The 22,475-nt window shown below is 40.6% G+C and overlaps 1 protein-coding gene across 2 annotated transcripts in view; it reads right to left on the reverse strand.

Annotated features, from left to right (window-relative positions):
• Positions 1 to 347: 347 nt before the first annotated feature.
• The window catches only part of GPATCH8 (G-patch domain containing 8), a gene marked incomplete at both ends in the record, with an annotated part of 99,060 nt that continues 76,932 nt past the window's right edge, over positions 348 to 22,475 (reverse strand). For both annotated transcript variants that reach the window (XM_079724593.1, XM_079724594.1), the window contains 3 exons: positions 348 to 4,251; positions 8,188 to 8,318; positions 21,424 to 21,567. In XM_079724593.1, the coding sequence (XP_079580719.1) occupies positions 348 to 4,251; positions 8,188 to 8,318; positions 21,424 to 21,567 (4,179 nt within the window). The remainder of the gene's footprint in view (positions 4,252 to 8,187; positions 8,319 to 21,423; positions 21,568 to 22,475) is intronic.

Consider the following 22,475-nt stretch of genomic DNA (forward strand, 5'->3'; position numbering starts at 1 on the left):
TTTATAGACAAGTGCAGAGGATAGAAAAGAGAGAGGAGGGGAGTATCTAAACTCAACAGTTTGGAAATGTTGCCAAAGAGGGGTGGGTAGCACTTACTGGTGTTCCCAAGCTTAGAAACACAGGAGAGGGAGGGACAAACAGAAAGGGGAAAAGGGAAAAAAATCCCTGATAGTAAACCCAAAGCAAACCTCAAATCTAAAACCACCCCTGCAAGCCAAAACTCAATTCTTTGGCTGTCAGACACTGCCCATTCCAGCTTCTACTTGCTGGTATTAATGGCTCAACACCCCAAGGGAAGATTTATGGGTCACCTTCCCTGGCCCTACCTGGGCTCCTATCCCCCAACTCATGTTCCATGGCTGGGGGGGTGCTGCAGGTCCTGACCTGAGAAGATGGGGTGAAGTAGTGGGTGAAGGTGGAGGGCAGTGGCAGCTGCTGCAGCAGGCCGGGGGGCAAGCAGGGTAGGGTAGAGGGCAGCATGTGGAACAGGGTGGAAGGTAAAGGGCCCAGGATGGATGGCTGAGGCGGGAATGATATGGATGGGATGGCTAGCTAGAAAGGTGGCAGGATGGCCAGGGATGATTGAGTGAGTGAGGTGGGACAAGGAAATGGGAGTCAGGTGGGGCTGGGGAATATGATGTACTTGGGCAAGTGGCTGGGGATGAGGGTGGGGGTGAATGCCAATGGCAGCAGCAGCTGCTGCGGCATGATGTTGTAGGATGGCATGCTGAACAGTTGTGATGGAGGTGGCAGAGGCTGTGGCCGGCTGCTGAATGTGGATGGGCTGCAAGGCTGGAGTGGCTGGGGCTAGGGCAGCTGAGGCGGGAAAGGCCTTTACTTGCTTGGCCAGAAGCTGCTGCTGGATGTGTTGCTGTGCGGCCTGCTGGAGCTTGCTGTACTTCTCCATCTCCTCGGGAGTGAAGGTGATGGGCTGGCTTTCCAGTGGGGCTAGGGAAGCATCCTCAACCCCATCAGCTGACTCAATACTAGGCTCCCCACTGGGAGGTGCATAACTGGGGAAGTGCTCAAGGTCTGACGCTATAGGCAGCAAGCTGGATTCCACAGGGCCTGGCTGACTGCCACTATCCAGGGACTCGAGGGTGTCCCCATCACTGGGGTCAGGGAGGTAGTTATGGGAGATGGATGGGTCCCCAGGATAGCAGTCAGAGTGCACTGGGGTGCCTAACGGAGCCACAGGGTGATCAGCAGTAGCTTCTTCAGACTTTGGCTCTTCTGGGGGTGGGTCTGATAAGGGGCCAGCTGTTTCCTCTGAGGAGAACTGATGTCCAAATGGGGCATCACTATTCCCTGGAGGCCCTTCTTCTGTCTCTGACTGCTCTTGCTCTTCCCCCCTTTCTAAGCCAGACTCTTCACATTTCTTGGTGTTGGGCTTTCGGGTAGCTGGGAGCTTCCCTATCAGTGGAAGGACAGGCTTATTGCCAAGAGAAGGGGGGAGCTTGGGCCCAAAATAACCTTGTGGAGGGTCCTTGAGCTTGAGCCCGGCTTTATTAGGGGTGGCCAGCACCTCCTCACTCACACTGGGTTTCCTCTCCACTTTTCTTGACTGGATCTTCTCCAGTAGCAGTTTGGCAGTGACAGAGTTCTTGTCTTCAGGGCTGCAGTCACCTTCTGACCCTCTTCCTGGGCCAGTGTTGCTGTTCTGGGAGGGTGGGCCTATCCCTTTACCATCATCTCCTCTGCCATCTTCTTTCTTCTTCTCCCCGGAACCTTCTCCCCGGCCTGATCGGAAATAGTGGGGAGACTGGGAGCGGTAGATTTTAGAGCGAATGAAGTCTCGACGACCAGAACGCCTCTCCTCAGGGCTCTCGTGACCCCACGATCCCTTCCTGGAGCCTGATCTCTGAGAAGGGCTCCGGGTGCTGCAGCTGCGGTCCCGGCTATAGCTCCGACTCCGCTGCCAGCTGTGGGCTGTGGTGCTGCGGCTTCTCCGTTTGCTCCGGCTGCGACTACAACTGCTGCTGCGGCTGCGGCCCCTGGATCTTGAGCGCTCCCTAGTATGACTCCGAGATCGGCTTCGGGACTGGCTGCAACTGAGGCTATAGTCGTCATCAGAAGATGAATATTTGTGCCGCTTGGACCGGTGCTTGGAACTGGTATAGTCTGAGTCATCAGAGTCGTGGGAGCGCTTGGAGTGCCTTCGTGATCGGTCACTATAATCACTATAGCTGTCATCAGAGTAACTGTGTTGTCTACTATAGCAGCTCTGGTCTGAAGAAGCATCTGAGCTACTTGAGTAAGAACGCCGGGAGGAACGGCGAGAGGAATGGTGCCGGCCAGACCGTGAGCGGCTACGGGAATGCTCACTGCCCGACTCTTCTTCCTCGTCTTCCTCCTCCTCCTCCTCACTGTACTGGGATGGAGACTTCTGGTGCAGCCGGCGTGATGAAGCATCATCACTATCCTCATCTCCACTACTGGGTCGACTTCGATGGCTAGATCGGCTGCTCCGTTTGCTGCTGGCTCTCTGCTGGCAGGATGAAGCTGGAGGTTCACCTCTGTGTTTCCTCCCACCATGATCTTGGGAGCTGCCGCTGCCTCCACCTTCATCCTTCCTGCCACTGCTCCCTTCTTCAGCTGGAATGGATCTCCGCTGGGAATCATCTTGGGCTCGCCGCCGTCTTCTTGGTGGTGCAGGGCTACCACTACCAGGGGGTTCTGGTTTGGGCCCCCGTTCAGAATCTGCTGGGGCTGATGACTTATTCTTCTTTCGTTTTCGCTTCTTGCGCTTCTTAGACTTCTCCCCAGACTCTGCCTTAGAGCTTTTCTCTTCTGGGTCAGGCTTGTGTTTCCGTTTGTGTTTGCTGGATTTTTTATGTTTCTTCTTCTTTTTGTGTCGGTGGGACTTCCCAGATCGTTCTTTCTTGCTAGGAAGGCTTCTCCCTGTGTCTTCTGTCTCTGACCCATGGCTACCCCCAGGCTCCTGCTTATTCAGGCCGCTACAGGCAGACCCTGAAGCAGGTGCATCTATTCTGCCTCCTGAAGAATGTTCTACATTCTCTCCCTCCTCTTTGCTTTTATTTGGCTCACTAGGATCAAGGCTTTGGAGATGGTCCTTTGAGGAGCCTCCTATATCCTTTGGTTTTTCTGTCCCTTTAGTTCTGGCATCTTTGTTCCTTGAAAGCTTGAAGTCAAAGTACAAAGGATTACAACTGTAAGAAATGGAGGGTTCTGCCTTCGTGAAAATTAATAGTTCTGATGGCCACTGGAGGGCAGTGCTTTCATCTTTGCTTAAAACTGGAAAGAAGGGACCAGTAGGATGTTTGGGTCCCTCCTGGCTTTCTTTCCCTGCTGGAGTGGCCTGAGAGATTTCTTTAGGAGGATTAGACTCACACATTTGGATCTCTGAATCCTTCTGACTCTGACTCTCTAAACTATGCTCACTTACATCCCCTCCTGAGGCCTTCTTTGTCTCAGCTTTGCTTTCAGGCTCTGAGGGCTCAGCCACACTGCTTTCCATCTGCTGTTCAGAGACTTCACCAACTGTCTTTTCTGCTCCTTGGCTTGCTGCCACCTTGATGCAGCCTTTAGGCTTGGGAGAACTACTTTTTTTGCTGTCTAGGGCATTCTTTGGGTGTGTACTATTATCACCTTCCATTTGTTCACTGGCTCTCATAAAGAGTAGGAAAGGAAAATTAGGTTTTACTTTGCAGTGTGCTGGGGGGATGTAGTGGTAATACTCTGGCTCTGTAGCCCCAGCTCCTTCTTCTCGCTTCATTCTTTTTAACTTAGATAATGTTGAGGCAAGGGACCCTCCATCCTGAGGGTCTTCATCCTCTTTTTTACCATCGAGATTACTGCTACCATCGGAGTCTCCCACCTTCTGCAGTCCTTGGTCTGTACCCTTCTCATCAGCTTTTGTTCCATCTTCAGAGGTCCCTTCCTCTGCATGGTCCTTGAAAACTGATGCTATTGATTCGAGTTTGACAGGAGCCTTCTTGGCAAAGGAAAATGACACTCCCAATTTTTGCAATGGGGTCCCCAGATTATTCTTAATGCCAAAGCTGACGCCTTGAGAGGCTAGCCCAGGAGACTGTGCCAGTCCAGTGGTATTAGTGATTTGTACTGCAGTGAAAGGGCCTCCTTTATCTGTGGAGAATTCAGATCCCAGGCCACAAGTGGCAGTGGCACTTGTGCCACTGTTTGTCGCTGATTCTTCTTTATCATCATCTCCACCTTCTTCATCTACAGCCACTGTGGTTGGTCTGAACATGGGACCACTTCCAGGTGCACTACACAATGGTTTAGAAAAATGAAAAACAAAAAAAAGAGGTTTAGGGAACATTTCATACTTCTTCTTTTTTTTTTTTTTTGGCCTCCCCACGCAGCATGTAGGATCTTAGTTCCCCAACCAGGGATCAAATCTGCACCCACTGCAGAGGAAGCATGGAGTCTTAACCACTGGACCACCAGGGAAGTCCCTCATACTTCTTATATGATACTAATCCCTATGCTTCACCATTCATCACAGGCAGATCTTAAAGACACTGAGTGGTGGTCATTCCCCAGCCCTGTGCTAACAAAAGGAACTTCCTCAGTGAGGTTAGACAAAGTCTCACACTACTAATCTACCAAGTGACATTCGCAAGGATAGCCAGTTACTGCTGTTTCTTCCTTAGCTGTCTAAAATATAAAAACTGAGGTTTACCTCTCAATTCGAATACACTATCATTACCGTCTGGTACAGCCCACCTGTCCTGTATCCATTCTCAATTCTTATTGTATCATCCTACCCATCAGTATGCTATCAAACATATGGCTGAACAACTATTCACAAAGGGTGCACAGTTCACCCTTGAATACAGGTTTGCAGGTTTGAACTGCGAGGGTCCATTTATGTACAGATTTTTTTTCAATAAATACATATCACACAATCTGCGGTTGGTTGAATCCATGGATGTGGAAGTACGGAGGGTTGACTACAAAGTTATACACAGATTTTTGACTGTGTGGATGTGTGAATGTGTGTGGGGGCTGGGGGTCACTGGCACCCCTAACCTCCACGTTGTTCAAGGATCAACTGTATTTCATACAGCTAAAAAACAAAAAAAAAAAAAACAAAACAAAAAAAACCCCTCAATTTCTTCTGTGCTTTCAAATTTCAATTTTTAAAAACGTGCCTAGGGCTTCCCTGGTGGTGCAGTGGTTGAGAGTCCGCCTGCCGATGCAGGGGACACGGGTTCGTGCGCCGGTCTGGGAAGATCCCACATGCCGCAGAGCGGCTAGGCCCGTGAGCCATGGGTGCTGAGCCTGTGCGTCCGGAGCCTGTGCTCCACAACAGGAGAGGCCACAACAGTGAGAGGCCCGTGTACCGCAAACAAACAAACAAACAACAACAACAAAAATGTGCCTATTCCCTGAGTTGAACACAGTCAGAAACCTCCACTGTGCTACACTATGATGGTTTGTGGTTAGGTTAGTATGTCTGTTATAGAAACTAAGAGCCTATGCCTATCTCCTGGCACCATGCCCAAGCATTAGCTTTGGTTTTGTGACACTTTCTGGGCATTCCATACAATGATCATAATTCTACCAAGGACCTTCTCAGCTTTGAAAACAGGAGCACGAAGGAACCTCAAAGCCAGTGTTTTAAACTCCTGTCACGTCTGAAATTTTTACAGTGTGTGGATTATACAGGTATCTCTCAAGCCAAACTGAAGAACTGAAGAGAATTATTTGGATGAAGTCTTTTTAATCTAAACCCTAGCTACTAGCTGCCCTAAACTCAGGGACCAAATATATTTGGATAATATGGTATCCCCTTTGCTATCTGAACTCTTGTTATTGCAGGATGGAACCCACAAGATATGGGTAGCAAGAGATACTCTCAGTGTCACAAAACCTATCCCCTGGCAAAGAAACCCTCAAATTGAATTTAAAAAAATTTATTTTGACCTTTTGCTTAGTCTTTGCCACGCTACTTCAATAACACTATGGGGTCATGCATTACTCCTAGGACAATGAAAGACCTGATGATGGGTCAAAACCTTCTTTTATTCTCCCAAGAGATTACTTGGTCATCTTTTAACTGTTTATTTCTAAAACAGAACTAATGCTGCACAGCGCGGCCAAAAATAAATAAATAAATAATAAAACATTCACTACTGAAGAAAAACACGTATTAGAATATGTCCCAGGGCTTCCCTGGTGGCGCAGTGGTTAAGAATCCGCCTGCCAATGCAGGGGACATGGTTCGAGCAGCCCTGGCCCGGGAAGATCCCACATGCTGCGGAACAACTAAGCCCGTGCGCCACAACTACTGAGCCTGCACTCTAGAGCCTGCAAGCCACAACTACTGAGCCCTCGTGCCACAGCTACTGAAGCCCGCGTGCCTAGAGCCCGTGCTCTGCAACAAGAGAAGCCACTGCAGTGAGAAGCCCGCACACCGAACAAAGAGTAGCCCCCACTCGCCGCAACTAGAGAAAGCCCACGCGCAGCAATGAAGACCCAATGCAGCCAAAAATAAAATAAATTTACAATAAACAAATAAAAATAAAATAAAATATGTCCAGAACTAGAAAGTCGTCTGGTATATATATTTTTAATATTTTATTTTTTAAATAAATAAATTTATTTATTTATTTTTGGCTGCATTGGGTCTTCATTGCAGTGCAAGGGCTTTCCTCTGGTTGCGGCGAGGGGGGGCTACTCTTCGTTGTGGTGCGCAGGCTTCTCACTGCGGTGGCTTCTCTTGTTGCGGAGCACAGGCTCTAGGCGGGCGGGCTTCAGTAGTTGTGGTTCATGGGCTCTAGAGCGCAGGCTCAGTAGTTGTGGCATATGGGCTTCAGTAGTTGTGGCACACGGGCTTCGTTGCTCCACGGCTTGTGGGATCCTCCTGGACCAGGGCTCGAACCTGTGTCCCCTGCATTGGCAGGAGGATTCTAAACCACTGTGCCACCAGGGAAGTCTGAGGTAGTATATATATATTTTTAAGGAGGTACCCTTGCTAGAAGTCCAAGAGGAATGTGTTTATTACATAAAGAGCTGCCAAAGAAGGAATCAGAACCAGTTTAATAGGCATTTTAACTCAACATTAGAGCTCATGGGTTAATTCTGTTTTAAAACTTACACTATATGTGTTCTTTCCCTTCCTCCTTCCTCCAAAACACAAGAGAATTAAATAAGTAAAAGGATCCAGAGACAAAAATCCAGAAAGTCTATGATCTTGGAAACTCTGGCCCCAACTTGGCTGTAAAGTTTTAAAAGCCACAATCACAGTTTCTCCTTCCACTGTAACCAGTTCCTCCTTTGTTACTGGCCAGCCATTAAAAACAAACATAGGGACGTAAGTCCTTCGGATTGAGGCACATACCTCATGAATTCTCAGATGCTCAAAGACTGGGTCCCCAAAGTCTAGTCGCTTGGAAATTCAGCCCTAGGTGGGATAAATTCCACCTAAGGCTAAACACCAGCCCCAAATTTATCATCAAGAACCATGAAGGAACATTAAAAACAACACTCAAGAAGGCAGGAATCTGCAGAGAAATAAATGGATAGAATTTCCTAGGTTTTAATGCTTAGTACTAACTCTACTCTATAGTACTTAAAAGGCAGCTACAACACTTGAATCTGTGCCCCAGTAGAATATTGTGATGTATATGCTTTTCTACATAAGAATAATACTGGAGGGGAATTCCCTGGTCTAGTGGTTAAGATTTGGCGCTTTCACTGCCGTGGCCCAGGGTTCAATCCCTGGTCAGGGAACTGACATCCCACAAGCCGTGCAGGGCAGTCAAAAAAAAAAAAAGAAAAGAAAAAAAAAGTTGGAGAATGGGAATAATAATTGTTGCATAATTTACTGATTTACTGACCATCTTCTATGTGCTAGGAACTCTTTTATAAGCACTTTGATATAACAACTTAATGACTTCTCACAACAACTACAAGAAATAAATTGTTATCATTTCATCTTACAGATAAGGAAACTGAGGCAAAGAGCTCAGATAACTAAGGTCACAAAGATCATAGGATACGGCCTCAGGAGTGCATATTCTTAATCAATATGTTATACTCCAAGTATAGATATGCTTTTAGTTTGAAAGAAGGATCTATTAAAAACTGAAGGATTATATGTCAATTATACCTCAATTTTTAAAAAAAGGATTATAATTCTTAAATCTTAAGGGTTATAATTATTGGTAGAATCCTCGGAGAGAAAATGTCCTCACCATTCAGCTTGTTTTCTTTGCTCTGCCAACTCGTGGAGCCGCCGTAGGGCTTTCTCCTGCTTCTTCTCATCTTTGCGGGATCTTGAAGAGACATTTCGAGCAAACTCTCTCTGCTTGAGATCTTTCAATCTCTGGGTAACAAAAGAAAGGAACAGGGAGTGGGTGATTTAGAATAACTTGGGGATCCTGAAAGCAAGGCTTTCAGAATATTTACCCATAATCAATGGTTATAGCGCTAGTGTAGAATACACTGTTATCCTCTCTTACGGTAATTGAAAACACAATGGCTGATTACTTTGGGTAGAGCACTTGGAGTATCTGCATTCATAATTAGGACAGTATACCATTTGCTTTATTGGGCAAAATTAAATAATTTCAGAAGCAACAAGCAACATTAGGAGAAAAGAACACTAGGAGAAAAGAAAAGGGACTATTTAATCACCTGCTCTTCCAGGATGCAAAACTAGACAAATAGAACATGAGTTAAATTGTAATAACACAAGCCAGAGAACAGAAAGGGGTTAAGCTAGTATAGAAAATTACCCAGGTGTAAGATCTTAAAAAGCAATGTACAGCTTACATGGGGAGGTTATCTGAATCATTCAGACTAATAGAAAGCATACTTTTATTTCACCATAAAAAGGTGCTATTCTTTTCATCATGAACCGTTTTCTTGCTAACTAATCAAACCAACCATCTTCCAATGCTTGCATGTTCAGAGCTCACCAGTCTGACCACTTTCATCTGGTCAGTCTGCTGAAATTAGAGAGTAATATGTGTGGCTTTTCATTCCTTCATGGCCCTGAGAGGAACATCCAGGGAATGAGATGGGAGAGTAGAGACAAGTCAAAGTATTACTTAAAATCCTGATAAAAGAATGGGTCTTTTATTCTCAGAAGCTATTATATATAATTTTCCTTAAAACAAAACAAAAACAACAATGTTATGACACACTGATGACAGACTCCAGACATATCTATCTGCAATGAAGACATAACTAAAATTATTTTCAACATACTAGATAATATAAAAGCAAACAAACCAAAACACATATATTAACCTATGCTTTTACAATAGCATTGGGAAAAGGAATCTGACCCAACATAAAGTGGACATTGCTTTGTTTGAAAGGCATGATGATGTTCAACAGACAGAGGAATTTTCTTATCTAATATTTATGAAATGTGTTTTGAATCTTTTTGAATTGGGAGGGGAAAAGGGTAGAAAGACACACACAAAAAAAGATACACAGCTAAAGACACTAGTAGAAAAACTCACTCTTGTGATCTGGGCTCCCAAATTAGAAGGATTTGCTTTCAATACATCAGCTGAAAATGTCACATCACAAAAAGAAAAAAAAGTAAAAAATAAAACAAGAATGGAAGAGAAAAAAAAATAAAGCAAGCATTACTACACAAGCTCTCTTAGTGAATGTGCAAACTATTATACTGAACAATTAGGGATAAAGCCATCAACTCTAAAAGGGTTGGGGAGAAGGGAAGCACCTATACAAAACATGTATGTGTACATACACACAGACTGACACAGTAATAATCCCTTCTAGATAAATGGAACCATCTCCATTCCTTTAGGAAAAATGGTTACAGAACTTTAGGAAAGACCACTGTGGTCTAAAAGCAGTTAGTCTTATTTTCATTTACCTTTATTTTGGGGGCGTTCAAGTAACCAAGAGATGGCAAAATTGCTTTACTGAGGCTGGCTGCTCAGAATTAAGATTTTTATAAAAATCACTTCAAGATGGAGGAGCAACTATTTTAAATAAATATGAACTCCAATTTCCTCCTTCCAAGGAGAATGGGGCAGAGAGGAAGAGCCTATCAGGACTATTGTATGATTATTTTAGGCCACAAACCTAGTTTTTTCCTGCCCCAAACACTTAACAGGCTCTCTAGCCAAGATTTAAATAGAATATGTTCTTCTCATTTCTGCTGTCTTTTCTCTAGCCACCTCATAAGCCTGGAAAATCTCTCCATGCCCAGTCATTCCCTTCCCTCTTATACTTTTAGGAGTTATTCCCCAAACTACAGGACACTGCCTAAAAGAATGAGCATTTTATCAAAGTCTGGAGTCTCCAAGCTAAGTCAATGATTTCCAATCATTCAGCAGCCACCTGGTACAAACTTGAAGTTGAAGGGATAGAACTATTTCCACATCAGCCTGAAGACACCCTATCTCAAATTCCCACCACAATATAATTAAAGGTAGGGAGGCAAGAAAATGGGATGATGTCAATAAAACAAGTTCAAATCGTGGTCCTATATAGGGTGTAGCAAACACTCCTGTATCACCTTTACAAACTTTATAGTTAAGACTGAGGTCTTAAAAATAGAATTGGGAACCCTAGAATTCTAACCCAAACCTTAAAGACAGGGCTTGGCAACTCTCCCAAACCCAAAACGTATATTTGGGGTCTCTCTCAGATAAGGGTGTTCTGATGATAAAAATGGATTCCTAACTCCAAGTCTCTCTTTTCTTCTCAGGGTCAAACTAAATTCCCCTCACAAAGTCTCTACTGATCCCTCACATAAGATAGGATTTTTCTTCTTTGTGAACTGTCTTATTAACACTTTGTTATAGCAGTGATCTAGCAATCATCATATTTAGCCTGACTATACTTATTCCTGTCTTTCAGAAGGGCAGTTTGTGTAAAATTTCAGAGTGAGAAAGACTTGGGTTCAAATCCATTAATTACTGGCCAAGTGGTTTCACCTCTCTGAGCTGCAATTTCCTCATTAGAAAAACAGGGCTATCTAGCAATAGATTTACGAGACTAAGTGTCAAAATAAATATAAGTAAAGCATTTAGTATGTCCAAACTGTTCAATACTGCCCCTTCCCCTTTATTTGGGGCAGGGACTACGGCTTATCTTTATAATCAACCCTTACAGCGCCAAGGCTACAGAACTCATCTGGTAAATGGCTGGTGAATAATTTGGCTTAAACACTGGATCCTTGATTTTTGACAAATCCTCGTTACCACCTGTAGGAAAGTTTGATATGAAATATTTTCATGTATCAATATTTACTAGGGACATATTCAAGCTAAATAATGTTTTTCCTAGTTATTACTCTCATACAGTAAGGAAGTCTTTTTTTTTTTTTTTTTTTGGCCACACTGCGTGGCATTCAGGATCTTAGTTCCCCAACCAGGGACTGAACCCAGGCACTGGCAGTGAAAACATCAAGTCCTAGCCACTGGATCATGAGGGAATTCCCGGAAGTCTCATTCCTTAGAGAACCAAAAAGCCTAAAAATTTAAACCCCTTACTCCTGAACAGAATTGGGCCAATGGCAAAAAAGATACTGACCAGAAACTTCTCAATTTCCCATCTAAAAAGTAATTTTCATAAAGGTACAAGGCCCTCAATTCAGAATCAGATTTTCCAGTTGCCTATTTTATTCCAAAAGGCTACCAAGCTTGGCTCATATGCCACTGAACACCCGTATGAAATTCTGTGTGTGACCTGTACTTTTTACTTTCCACTTAAATTCTGAAGAGGAACTCAGCTTTAGATAGCTTTTTCAAGGCAAGAATAGAGGAGCAACATAACTGACTGTCAGAGAAGAGACAGAGTTCAAGTAAGGAGACCAAAAAGTACAGATGTGTCAGCAATCCAAAAACTACTTTCAAAGGCTGAGCAAATTCCATACTGTACACACAAATTCAAGTTAGACTCCAAACTAGCACACAGTCTAATCTGAATGGATCTAATTAATCATTTAAGGTGACTCCAAAGCTACTATGTCCTTATCTCTGAAAACTATAAAGTATGCTTTCTGAAGAGTTACTAATAAATTTGCTTATTTATTAATATAAATTTAAGCCACATAACACATTTTTAGCTGAAAAATATTTGATTCAAGGGAAAGGAGACCAAACCCCATTCATAATGAAAGGGTTTGAAGATCTTGTTTTCCTGAAAAAACGAATAGCATATTTCCAAAAAAGTATACATTTGTGGCAGAGAACATAATTTCTCACTGATTTGCACTCACATGGTAGCTGGGGTTTCTATTAAATTTCCCAGAAGACCAGTAGAGCGAAGAACTTAACAAATAACCCAGCACTTGAAATACCCATCCACAGGTGGGCTAAAGACCACTTCAAATGTAAATGACATTCTAGTTCTTAAAACCAGCTAAACAGCACTGTGTTGGCAGAAAAATGTCTACTCCAGACACAAAATCCTGCTCCACTATCCATCTGCAAACAAATTAAACCAGAGAAAGGAGAATCTGGTAAATCTTACCAGGTTTTCAGTGCAGGTGATATATTTGTCCACATTATCAATAATGTGGAGTGTCAAGAGCAAGAAGTGGCACTGTGTTTGAGCTGGGAATGAATGAGACAGTTTTCCCTATCAACGAAAGATAACAAGGATCTCAGTCTAATAAAATACATTTTATATCTTTTGATGCTACTCTTCTCTCTTGAATCACAATAAAATTTGATGTTAGAAGCTTATATTTGATTGAGTATACTTTACTAGGAATAAATCTATTATCTTTCTCAAGTATTTTAAATCTATTATTGCAATTTAAAGAATAAAAACATTGTTTCCATGTGAAGGGAATTTCAGGCACCAGAAAATAGGCAGAGGGTATTTTCTATTGCCACTAAAAATCCTATGTTCTAATATTTACTCAATTCTAAAGAGAAACCTAATTCTGTCTCTTCAGGGTCAGATTATCTGTGATTTGTTTTTCTCACCAGATAGCAATCTCACTCTCCCAGAGATTGTTCTCAGTTTTCCTTTACAACTAACCCTGCAATGCACACACCATTGTCTATGGCACAAAAGAGATGTTCAATAAACATTTATCAAACTGGTTTCAGTTTTAAAATCAGTTATTGGGAAAGGGAACACATACATACTTTTATGTATTATTTGTTGGTTACGAACAGACATGGAAAATGGTGATCAAAGAAGCAGTGGTTGCTTGCAACTCAATCTGTTTTTCTGCCTAAACATGATCCAGCCCTTTCTGAACTCAACTATTCCCTTTCCATTATGTCAACAACCCCACATAACCCAAAATCCACAGCCTCTTCTTCCCACTGTTTCCTGCCTCTCTCCAATGACATAACGTTAATGAGGAACTCCTTTCCCCTCCAAAACTGGAGTAGTCATGCTGTAGTTGCTTGGCCAGGTTACCCACTTCAAGTCTCAGTGTTTGATGCCTCTGGATGAGACCAGCCAGAACATCGCCATGTGATGAGGGAGGGAAAAGACCAGTAGAGAACACAGAAAGCCTCAGCGTTAAACTACTCACAGAAAAAAGATTATAGTTGAAAGGTTAAGGAAATCCAAGTTACTGGGCATTGAGGTGTAAATTCTTCTTTTAGCACATGCATATCAGTAAGTGATGAAAATCCGTTTTATTCAGTAACAGAGAAAACCAAATGTTTGGTAACAGAGAAAACTAAACACTAATGATGATTATAGATACTGAAAAAAATCAGAGGGGAAAAAGAGAAGTATACATTCTTTTGGCTAGGTAACAGTAGTTCTAATAGTCATTTATGGCAATACCATTTGTGCCCAATTACTCTGAAACACAATGACTTAATATCATTTGGTTAATATCAAATTAATGTCATAAAATCACTCTTATATTTGCTTTATGTTCAGAAATACAGCAAAAAGCCTTAAAAGTATGTTATATTCTTTAATAGCACCAGGTGTATACTGCTTTAAGGTATTTTTCACACACCCCCCCCCCCCATGTATTCAATATATGAAGTCACCATCATCACTACCAAAATTTAAGTTTGATAATGAAGTTTTTAAAAATAATTTTATTGATATGTAATTCATAGATCATAAAATTCACCCATTTAAAGTATAAAATTTAGTGGGTTTAGCATATTCTCAGAGTTGTGCAACCATCAGCACTATCTGATTTTAGAATATTTCCATTATCCCCCAAGGAAAACGCATCCATTAGCATTCATTCCTCATTGCCCCTTTCTACCCAGTCCCTGGAAACCTGAACTATATTATCCATAGATTTGCTCATTCTAAACTTTTCATATAAATAAAATCATACAACATAAGGGTCTTTTGTGACTGGCTTCTTCCACTTAGCATAATATTTTCAAGATTCGTGCATATTGTATTTATCAGTAAGTCATTCTATTTTATTGCTGAATAACATTCCATTGTATAGCTGTACCACATTTTGTATATCTATCCATCAGTTGATGGATATTTCGGTTGTTTCCACTTTTTGGCTATGATGAATAGTGCTGCTGTGAACAATCTTGACAAGTTTTTGTGTGGACATATTTTCATTTCTCTTAAGTATGTGTTGGTCATGTGGTAGCTCTATATTTAACATTTTGAGGAACTGTCAAACTGTTTTCCAGAGGGGCTGCGCCACTTTACAACCCCACTAGCAGTGTAGGAGAGTTCCAATTTCTCCATATCTTCTCCGGCACTTACTGTGTCTTTTTCATTTTAGCCATCGGAGTAGGTGTGAAATGGTATACCACTGTGGTTTTGTGGATAACAAGTTTTAAGTATATCTACATAATCCTCTAGAGATCATATCTGGAGGCAAAGATTTGCCCTCTAGGTAAATCTGAAGGAGCATAATTCCTAAGAGTTGCTTAGGTCCAAAGCAAATGGAACAGCAGCATCCAATTCAGAGTTCTCTTTTCAGTACTGTCGCTCACAAACTTATCATTATTCCTTAAGTTGCTTTAACTTTTCAGACTACAATAGAACATGCAGCCTCATCCCAGAATCTCTGCCACAGTGCATCACTGTGATGAATGCATGTGTACAGAAGCAGAAAACCAGTTGAAAGCTACAAAACATAAATAAGGTAGAATCATTTTTATTCACTTTGGAATTGTGTGCCAAGATAAAGAACAGAGTTAGAAATACATAGTATGAGAATACAGGGTTTACCAGCAACCTTAGCTCCCAAAGGGTCTGTTTAGGGTGACCTCGGCTCAAAATGCAGACAGCTTCCCTAAACAGATGCAGAGTTTTCCAAGGTTAACTAGGTTGTGATAGCAGGGTGTAAGGAATCTATTCTCAACAAAAGCAGAGGTGGTGAGTTATAAGATTTAACAGGTGAAAAGGCTCGAATCATGCTCAGTTGTTGGAAGACTGGCCAAATGATGTCAATTCTCTTATTAGACAAAACAGTCCCAAAGAAAATGGCATACACAGTGGTACAAAATATCACTGAACCTAAAATTTTCACCTGTCTGATACAGGTTATTAAAATACAACTACAATATGCTTTAATTCTGAGATACATTCCTCTCTTCACACTTGCTTTTGCTTCTCAAAGAATAATCTCTTCAGAAGTGAACTGTGCTATTTAAGTCAACATTTATGAAGCTTTGGGATTCATAAATACTTTATGATTTTCCTAACCTATTTCACATCTTTACAATAATCAATTTATGGTTTTCTAAGTATAAACATTCTATAAGCACCCAAAATATACAGCACCTATGAAATACCTTCACTGGTATCTGATCTTAGTGATTTCACTTCTTAGAAATGTCCTTTTCTTTTTATTTTAGCCCTAGAATTATCTTTTCTCCCCTTGCCTTTTTAATTTTGTTTTTACTTCTGCGCTGCCCCCCCCACAACACCTGCACTGAATATCAAAGTTGCACTGAAAAAGGAATACAGTTACATTTCATCAGATCTGCAGTGGCTTCCCAGAGGTTCAATTGGCTTTGGTGTGCTTACTGTCCTGATGTTACATGTGCCAAGCATACAGAGGATCAAATGCATCGAGAGGCAAAAAAATCTGACCAGTCAATAGTGAAACTTCAAGTGCAAAGTAGTCCAAACTTGAATGAAGTTCATGTGAAGTCCAAAAATGATCATTCCTTCTATCACCAAAGAATTTCTCAGAAAATACTTCAATTCAGAAGTATTAGACAAAGTTTAGACAAAGTTAACTAAACCATGTAGTAGTTATAGATTCTATTCTGTACAATTCAGAATAGAGAAATCACTAATGGGTGCTACAGGCTTGATTTGTTTTAGTTCAGTCATTTATAAAGCTCAGGAAACCACTACTTTTACAGCTAAAACAGACCTTCGTATTTCTTTTTTTTAAAAATGTACTGAAGTACGGGGGTTTTCATACTGAAGCTATCTTAGCAAAAAGAAGAGGCAGGCTGAAAGCATTCTTTCCTCTGATGGAGATACTGATTCTCTGTACAAGTTGAAGGAATTTCTCAAAGCTGCTTTACAGTACCAGATTTTGATATTGGATTGGACTACCACAGATGGTTTTGAAATTGCAAAGAAGTTGTACCCAACACTAAGGAGGAATAAGAAGGCATCTTTTCAATGTGCTACTTCCCTAGTGTCAATGAGAACCTGTGGGAGCCTGTGTGGAAAAGAAGGAAAGGTACAGCCCTGGGTCACAAATTCAAATGTTTAGAGGGATTTGGTAGGTAATGTAATGAGTCTCACAGGCTGATGTAAGAGAAAGATGAGGTGGAAACCATATCTAATTGGAGAATGAGAACATGCCTTTCTAAAGAGAAGGCAACTAATCAGCTTTACCCAACTGTTATGTTGATATGCAGGCCTAATGTTCTCAGATGTTTCAATATTTCAAGATAAGCCAAAGCCTGAATGATATAATATCTCATTTTAAAAAGTTGGGAACCAACTGAAATTAAAGGAGAAAAAAACTGACACCACAAAGACCAGGCAAAATACAGCTGACCCCTGAATAACATGAGTTTGAATTGTGCAGATCCACTGATATGTGGATTTTTTTCAATAGTAAATACTATAGTACTATATGATCTGGGGTTGGTTGAATCCACAGATATGGAACCACAGATAGGGAGGAACCTCAGATATGGAGGACCAACTATAAATCATACACAGATTTTCGACTGAATGGAAGGGTTGGTACCACTAACCCCCATGTGTTCAAGGGTCAATTGTACATCTGTGGGACAATTTGTCATCTCTAGCTTATGTACTGGAGGCTAGTGAGGAGAGCCCCTTAGTGGCACAAATAAAAGAGAGTAAGACTGGAAGAATCCTGAGCGGGTAATAAGGCACCAAGAAAGCAAAAGCAAAACCAAAACACACCAGCATTAAAATAAGGCACCGACTACTGTGCTGCTACAAATTTACCTCTGGGAAAAAGAATATTCTTTGGAGTTTGAAATTTAAACCTTGCAAGGCTAAAGAAATGGTTTCCATTGTTATATCCATTAGCAGGTACGTTTTTTAAAAAGATATGCAAAATAAAGAGGCACGGAGGTAGAGATGGAAAAATGTTTAGTTTCAAAGCCAACTTTAACTTATAACTAAGCCAACAAAGGTAGAAGATGAATACTAATGTTTATTGAGCACTCAGGCATATCAGAACTAATGTATATAAAAATGAATCATACATTGGGTTACCCCTTGAGGAATGGAAGGCTTACCCTTGAAGATTTCAAAATGTATGAAATTATCACTTTTAAAGAGGATTAAACTGCTAAAAAGAGCCAAAATGTCTAATTAGGTTTTTCAACTCTGAAAATCAAGCTGGGTCTTAGTATCTGTGTATTAATGACTCTCTTCACAAAATATCTTAGAAAATTTGAGAAAAACTAGTGAATAGTGAGATGTACATAGCACCAAAGGGCAGGGGGATAAAAAAATCACCACAAATGAGGGTGACCACATAGCTCCTTTTTGAGAGATTACTTGTGCTTAATAAAGATAAGGGCATGTTCAGGATCCTGCCTACACTAGTAAGTTTACCACTAACATAATAGATTATTTCTCTGGAAAATTTTAATGGTGAAAATTTGATGAAAGATGCAAACTAGGGATTACTAATATAGGGTTGAATGTACTTACCTATTATCTCAGATTCATAATAATCCTGTGTGCCTTCCTGGAAGACAAGACAGGGTGTCTTTATGATTTTAGAGCATAAATTTGGAAAATGGTAGGTCCATTTGTATGGTAAGTTCATGTCCATCAAAGAGGAATGAAAAATAGGACCTACCTCCTCCTCTTAGGGATTATTTAGCTGTGTTGTACCAAGGTCAGTTAAAGTCTCCTTAGAAATTCTAAGGGCAGGGAAAAGTAACTATAAAAAATTCAGTACTGTGCATTTTTTTGTTTATATATTTATAGCATTCTATTTCAAGATTCTACCACTTCCATTGAGAACAGTATAAAGAAGGATGAAAAGCCTACATTTTAACCAAATAGAGAACACTACCAAAAAACAAACAAAATAACAAACTTACACCACATCTGTTCTTTGTTTAACACCTAAAATGGGCTTTTGATCAAGGTGAACAAATAAGCTTACATGCATTCATTAATCACACCAACTAAAGACTTTCTTCCCAGACCAGGGATCACAGATATATTCTATATTAATGGACACGGTAGTTCAATATAAGAAATCCTTAATTTTGTATTTTCATTTTGATGATAATCTAAAAAAGAGTAATAATAATAAATATTTGAGATCATTTAGATGAGAACATTAGAAATGTTTACAACATAACTGGGGACTTAAAATGAAATTGGTTTGTACCAAACAAAGGCCAAACAATATCACAATATCATATGTATTTGAAAGTTTTTCAGTAGTCTTAAGAGAAGAGAGTTTCTCAACCTCAGCACTACTATCAACATTTTGAGCCAGGTAATTCTTTGTTGCAAGCAGCTTTCCTGTGAATTGTAGGATGTTTAGCGGCACACTTAGTCTCTACCCACTAGGTGCCAGTATTACCATCTCCCCAGTTGTGATAATCAAAAATGTCTCCAGACATTGCCAAGTGTCCCCTGGGGGACAAAATCTCCCCAGATGGAGAATCACTGCAAAAGAGAAAAGTGATGAGAGAACAGAGGCAACACAAGGTGCACAGGAGAATAAACATGTCAAATTCAAATGAATCAGTTGTAATAATTTCTACTACTCTCAAACTGAGAGCAACATCACTAAAACATTACCATCCATCACGTTAATGCTGTCAATGCGAATTTTATTAGTTCCATATTTTTGCTCAGATTTAATTTGTAAATCTGTTTTGCTCTGATAGAATTTTTTCCCCTTAAAAAGCAAGTCTATACATGATTCAAGTTTGAATCACACTTTTCCTGGTTCATTTTTTTCTAATTGAAAGAAAGGGAAGTTAAGAAACTTCTTTCAACTAAAAATGTAACCTTTCTAATTATTCTTTTTTGGTGCCTGAAGTTTCCTCTGGAGTCTTTTCTTTTCTTTTTCTTTTTTTTTTTTTTTTGCGGTACACGGGCCTCTCACTGTTGTGGCCTCTCCCGTTGTGGAGCACGGGCTCCGGACTCGCAGGCTCAGCAGCCATGGCTCACGGGCCCAGCTGCTCCGTGGCATGTGGGATCTTCCCGGACCGGGGCACAAACCCGTGTCCCCTGCATTGGCAGGCAGACTCTCAACCACTGCACCACCAGGGAAGCCCGAGTCTTTTCATTAAAAAAAAATTTTTATTTTATATTGGAGTATAGTTGATTTATAATGTGTTAGTTTCAGGTGTACAGCAAAGTGATTTAGTTATACATATAAATATATCAATTCTTTTAATTTATCATACACAATTCTTAACTGAAGAAATTCTCAAGAGCCCAAAATGGTAGATATGTATTTAGATGCTAAATATCTTTGTTAATTCCCCAAAACAAACAAAACAAAAACAAAACCCCAAATTTGAACTACACACACACCAAAAAGCTGGAAAAGTTACTGGATAAGCAATATTCACTGTTGCATTTGTCTTTCTTGACATATGATTCTTTGAAGTAGTAAGGTAATTGCTAATATATCTTGTCCATATATATGCTCTCTAGATTTCTCTTCCTCAAATCAAGTAGAGCTGACAATATATTAAAACAATGTCCAAAGTTGTATAAAAAGTTGAAAAGCTGTCTTCAATATAACTCTATCAGTGGAAGAATCTTAAACTGGTTAGGTGTGGTTACATGTGGAAAAAGCGTAAGACCACAACCAGCTTACAAACTATTCCTGTGCCAGTAAGAGAAAACTTAGTCAAAGCTCGCCTTTTTTTTTTTTTTTTTTTTTTTTTGCGGTAAGCGGGCCTCTCACTGTTGTGGCCTCTCCTGTTGTGGAACACAGGCTCTGGACGCACAGGCCCAGCAGCCATGGCTCACGGGCCCAGCCGCTCCGCGGCATGTGGGATCCTCACGGACCGGGGCACGAACCTGTGTCCCCTGCATCGGCAGGCGGACTCTCAACCACCGCGGCACCAAGGAAGCCCCAAAGCTCACCTTTTATGTGCACTAAAATCTTATGGTTGGTTGGAAGATGAAACAAAGGTTAAAAAAATAAAAGTTGGTTCGACAGGTCCAGCTTATGAGAGCATTCCAGTAATGCTCATAAATCTTACAAATTTACAACTACAACCATTGTACCCCCAAAGACTTAGCAAGTTCTGCTAAAGTCACCTAAGATCAAATGGCTCAAAATTCTTTAATAAGTTAGAATTGTTCTATAGATGTAAAGATTCATTTCCTCCTTCTAAAATCCCCCAAAGGAATTATTGCCGCCTTCTTTATGCCAGTACTAGTTAGGAATAAGTTTCTTTTCTAAATCAGTGAAAGAAAGAAAGAAAAAAAAAGAAAGAAAAGAAAGAAAAGAAAAGAAAAGAAAAAGACCATAAAGAAGGTGTAATTCATTTTTCAGCAAGCTCTTCAACATGCAGCATCAGAATTTTCTGTTGAAGTTAAAATAGCATCTAACTTTATTTTCCTTCTCAAAATTTATCTATCCTCCAAGGTGTACCAAGTAACAAAATGACTTACTGATAGGAAATAACCAATACAGCATGAATTCTTAGATACAGAAGATGAAATGACCACAGTCTGAGATAACTGTTCAAAGTTTAACAAGTTCAGAAAGGGGGAGAAAGGGAAACAAAGCTCCCAGTGATCCTTAGTTGAAAAATACAAATTTAGAAAGCACTCAAAGCCAAAAATTTTATGCACGATTTATGAAGCTCACAATTCTTCACTCTACATACAATCTTGGAAGGATGAGGTCAATGTCAGGACTCTGTCACTGGAGAAAAGTCAAGTCAGTCAGATGACCTCAGATAAAGACAGGCAGATACAAGAAACCACAGTCAACAAGTTTTTTGGGGTACACTTACAAAGTTCAATAGTTATAACAAATAAAGTATCTTTTTCTTTGTTAGAAATTAACTGTTCCTCACCTGCTTGTGTGCATGATCATAGGAGTTGATATGGTTGTCAAATTCCTGATGTTTCTGATATTGCTTATCACAGAGTTCACAGTAAAAGTTGGCTCTGAGGTCTTCCAACGCTTTGGCAATTGCCTTCTCTTTATCAACATAATCCTGTAAGAACCACAAAATAAAACAAAATATGACTTGGTAGAGTTTTAAGTGAATGTTATAAAAAAGTAGTCTTCCCTGAAGAGGGAAAAAGGGCTTTTCATAACATTTAATGGTACCAGTTAAAGTCAGATAGAGCAGAAGTAGCAATATGGTGGGGTAATTAGCATGTGGTTATACTAACGGTTGTCTTCAAACAAAGTTCAGAGTTTAATTTTACTTTCTCTTTTGGCAGTGTGGTGGGCTAGATACTGTGGCATTCCCTACTCCTATCCCTGGCTAAAAACCCCTCAACCAACCAGACATATAAAACACAATTTTCACTGCACTGCAGGAACCACAGAGAGAAAAGTAAATCCCCGAGAAGGGCAATTGGAGAAGAAAAAACAAAACAAAATTTAAAAATCAGCTATGACCTGAAACTGAAATCAGAGCTGTGATGGGCAAGGGCTCTCCTTAGGACATGTGGGTGACACTGGAGCTTGAGGTTTGAGCAAGGTGGAGGAACTAAACTTGAGAAGCCTCACTAGTAAGGAAAAGAACCTGGAAGTAGGCTGGAAATCCCAGGATCTCTGGGTCTTGGCAGTGGGAATAAAATATATTCTCAGAAAGCATCCTCAATTTTGGTCCCAAATTTTTTCCTAGATTAGGATCAATAAAATATGAGTTACAATCAAAGATTACTACACACACAAAAGGAAATAAATCTATCACAGGCAAGAGTCACAAAAAATAAGCAATAGATTTAGTCCCCAAGAACTCAGATTTTAGAACAGAACTATAAAATGTTTAAAATATAAAATGGAATTACAAAAATTAGCAAACATAAAACACTCTAAAAAATCAAAACCAAAAAAATAGGCAGATTGCAGAAAGAACCAAATGAGATTTTTACAATTGAAAAACCTAAC

This window comes from Hyperoodon ampullatus (genome assembly GCF_949752795.1).
Source record: "Hyperoodon ampullatus genome assembly, chromosome: 19".
NCBI classification, from domain to species: Eukaryota; Metazoa; Chordata; class Mammalia; order Artiodactyla; family Ziphiidae; genus Hyperoodon; species Hyperoodon ampullatus.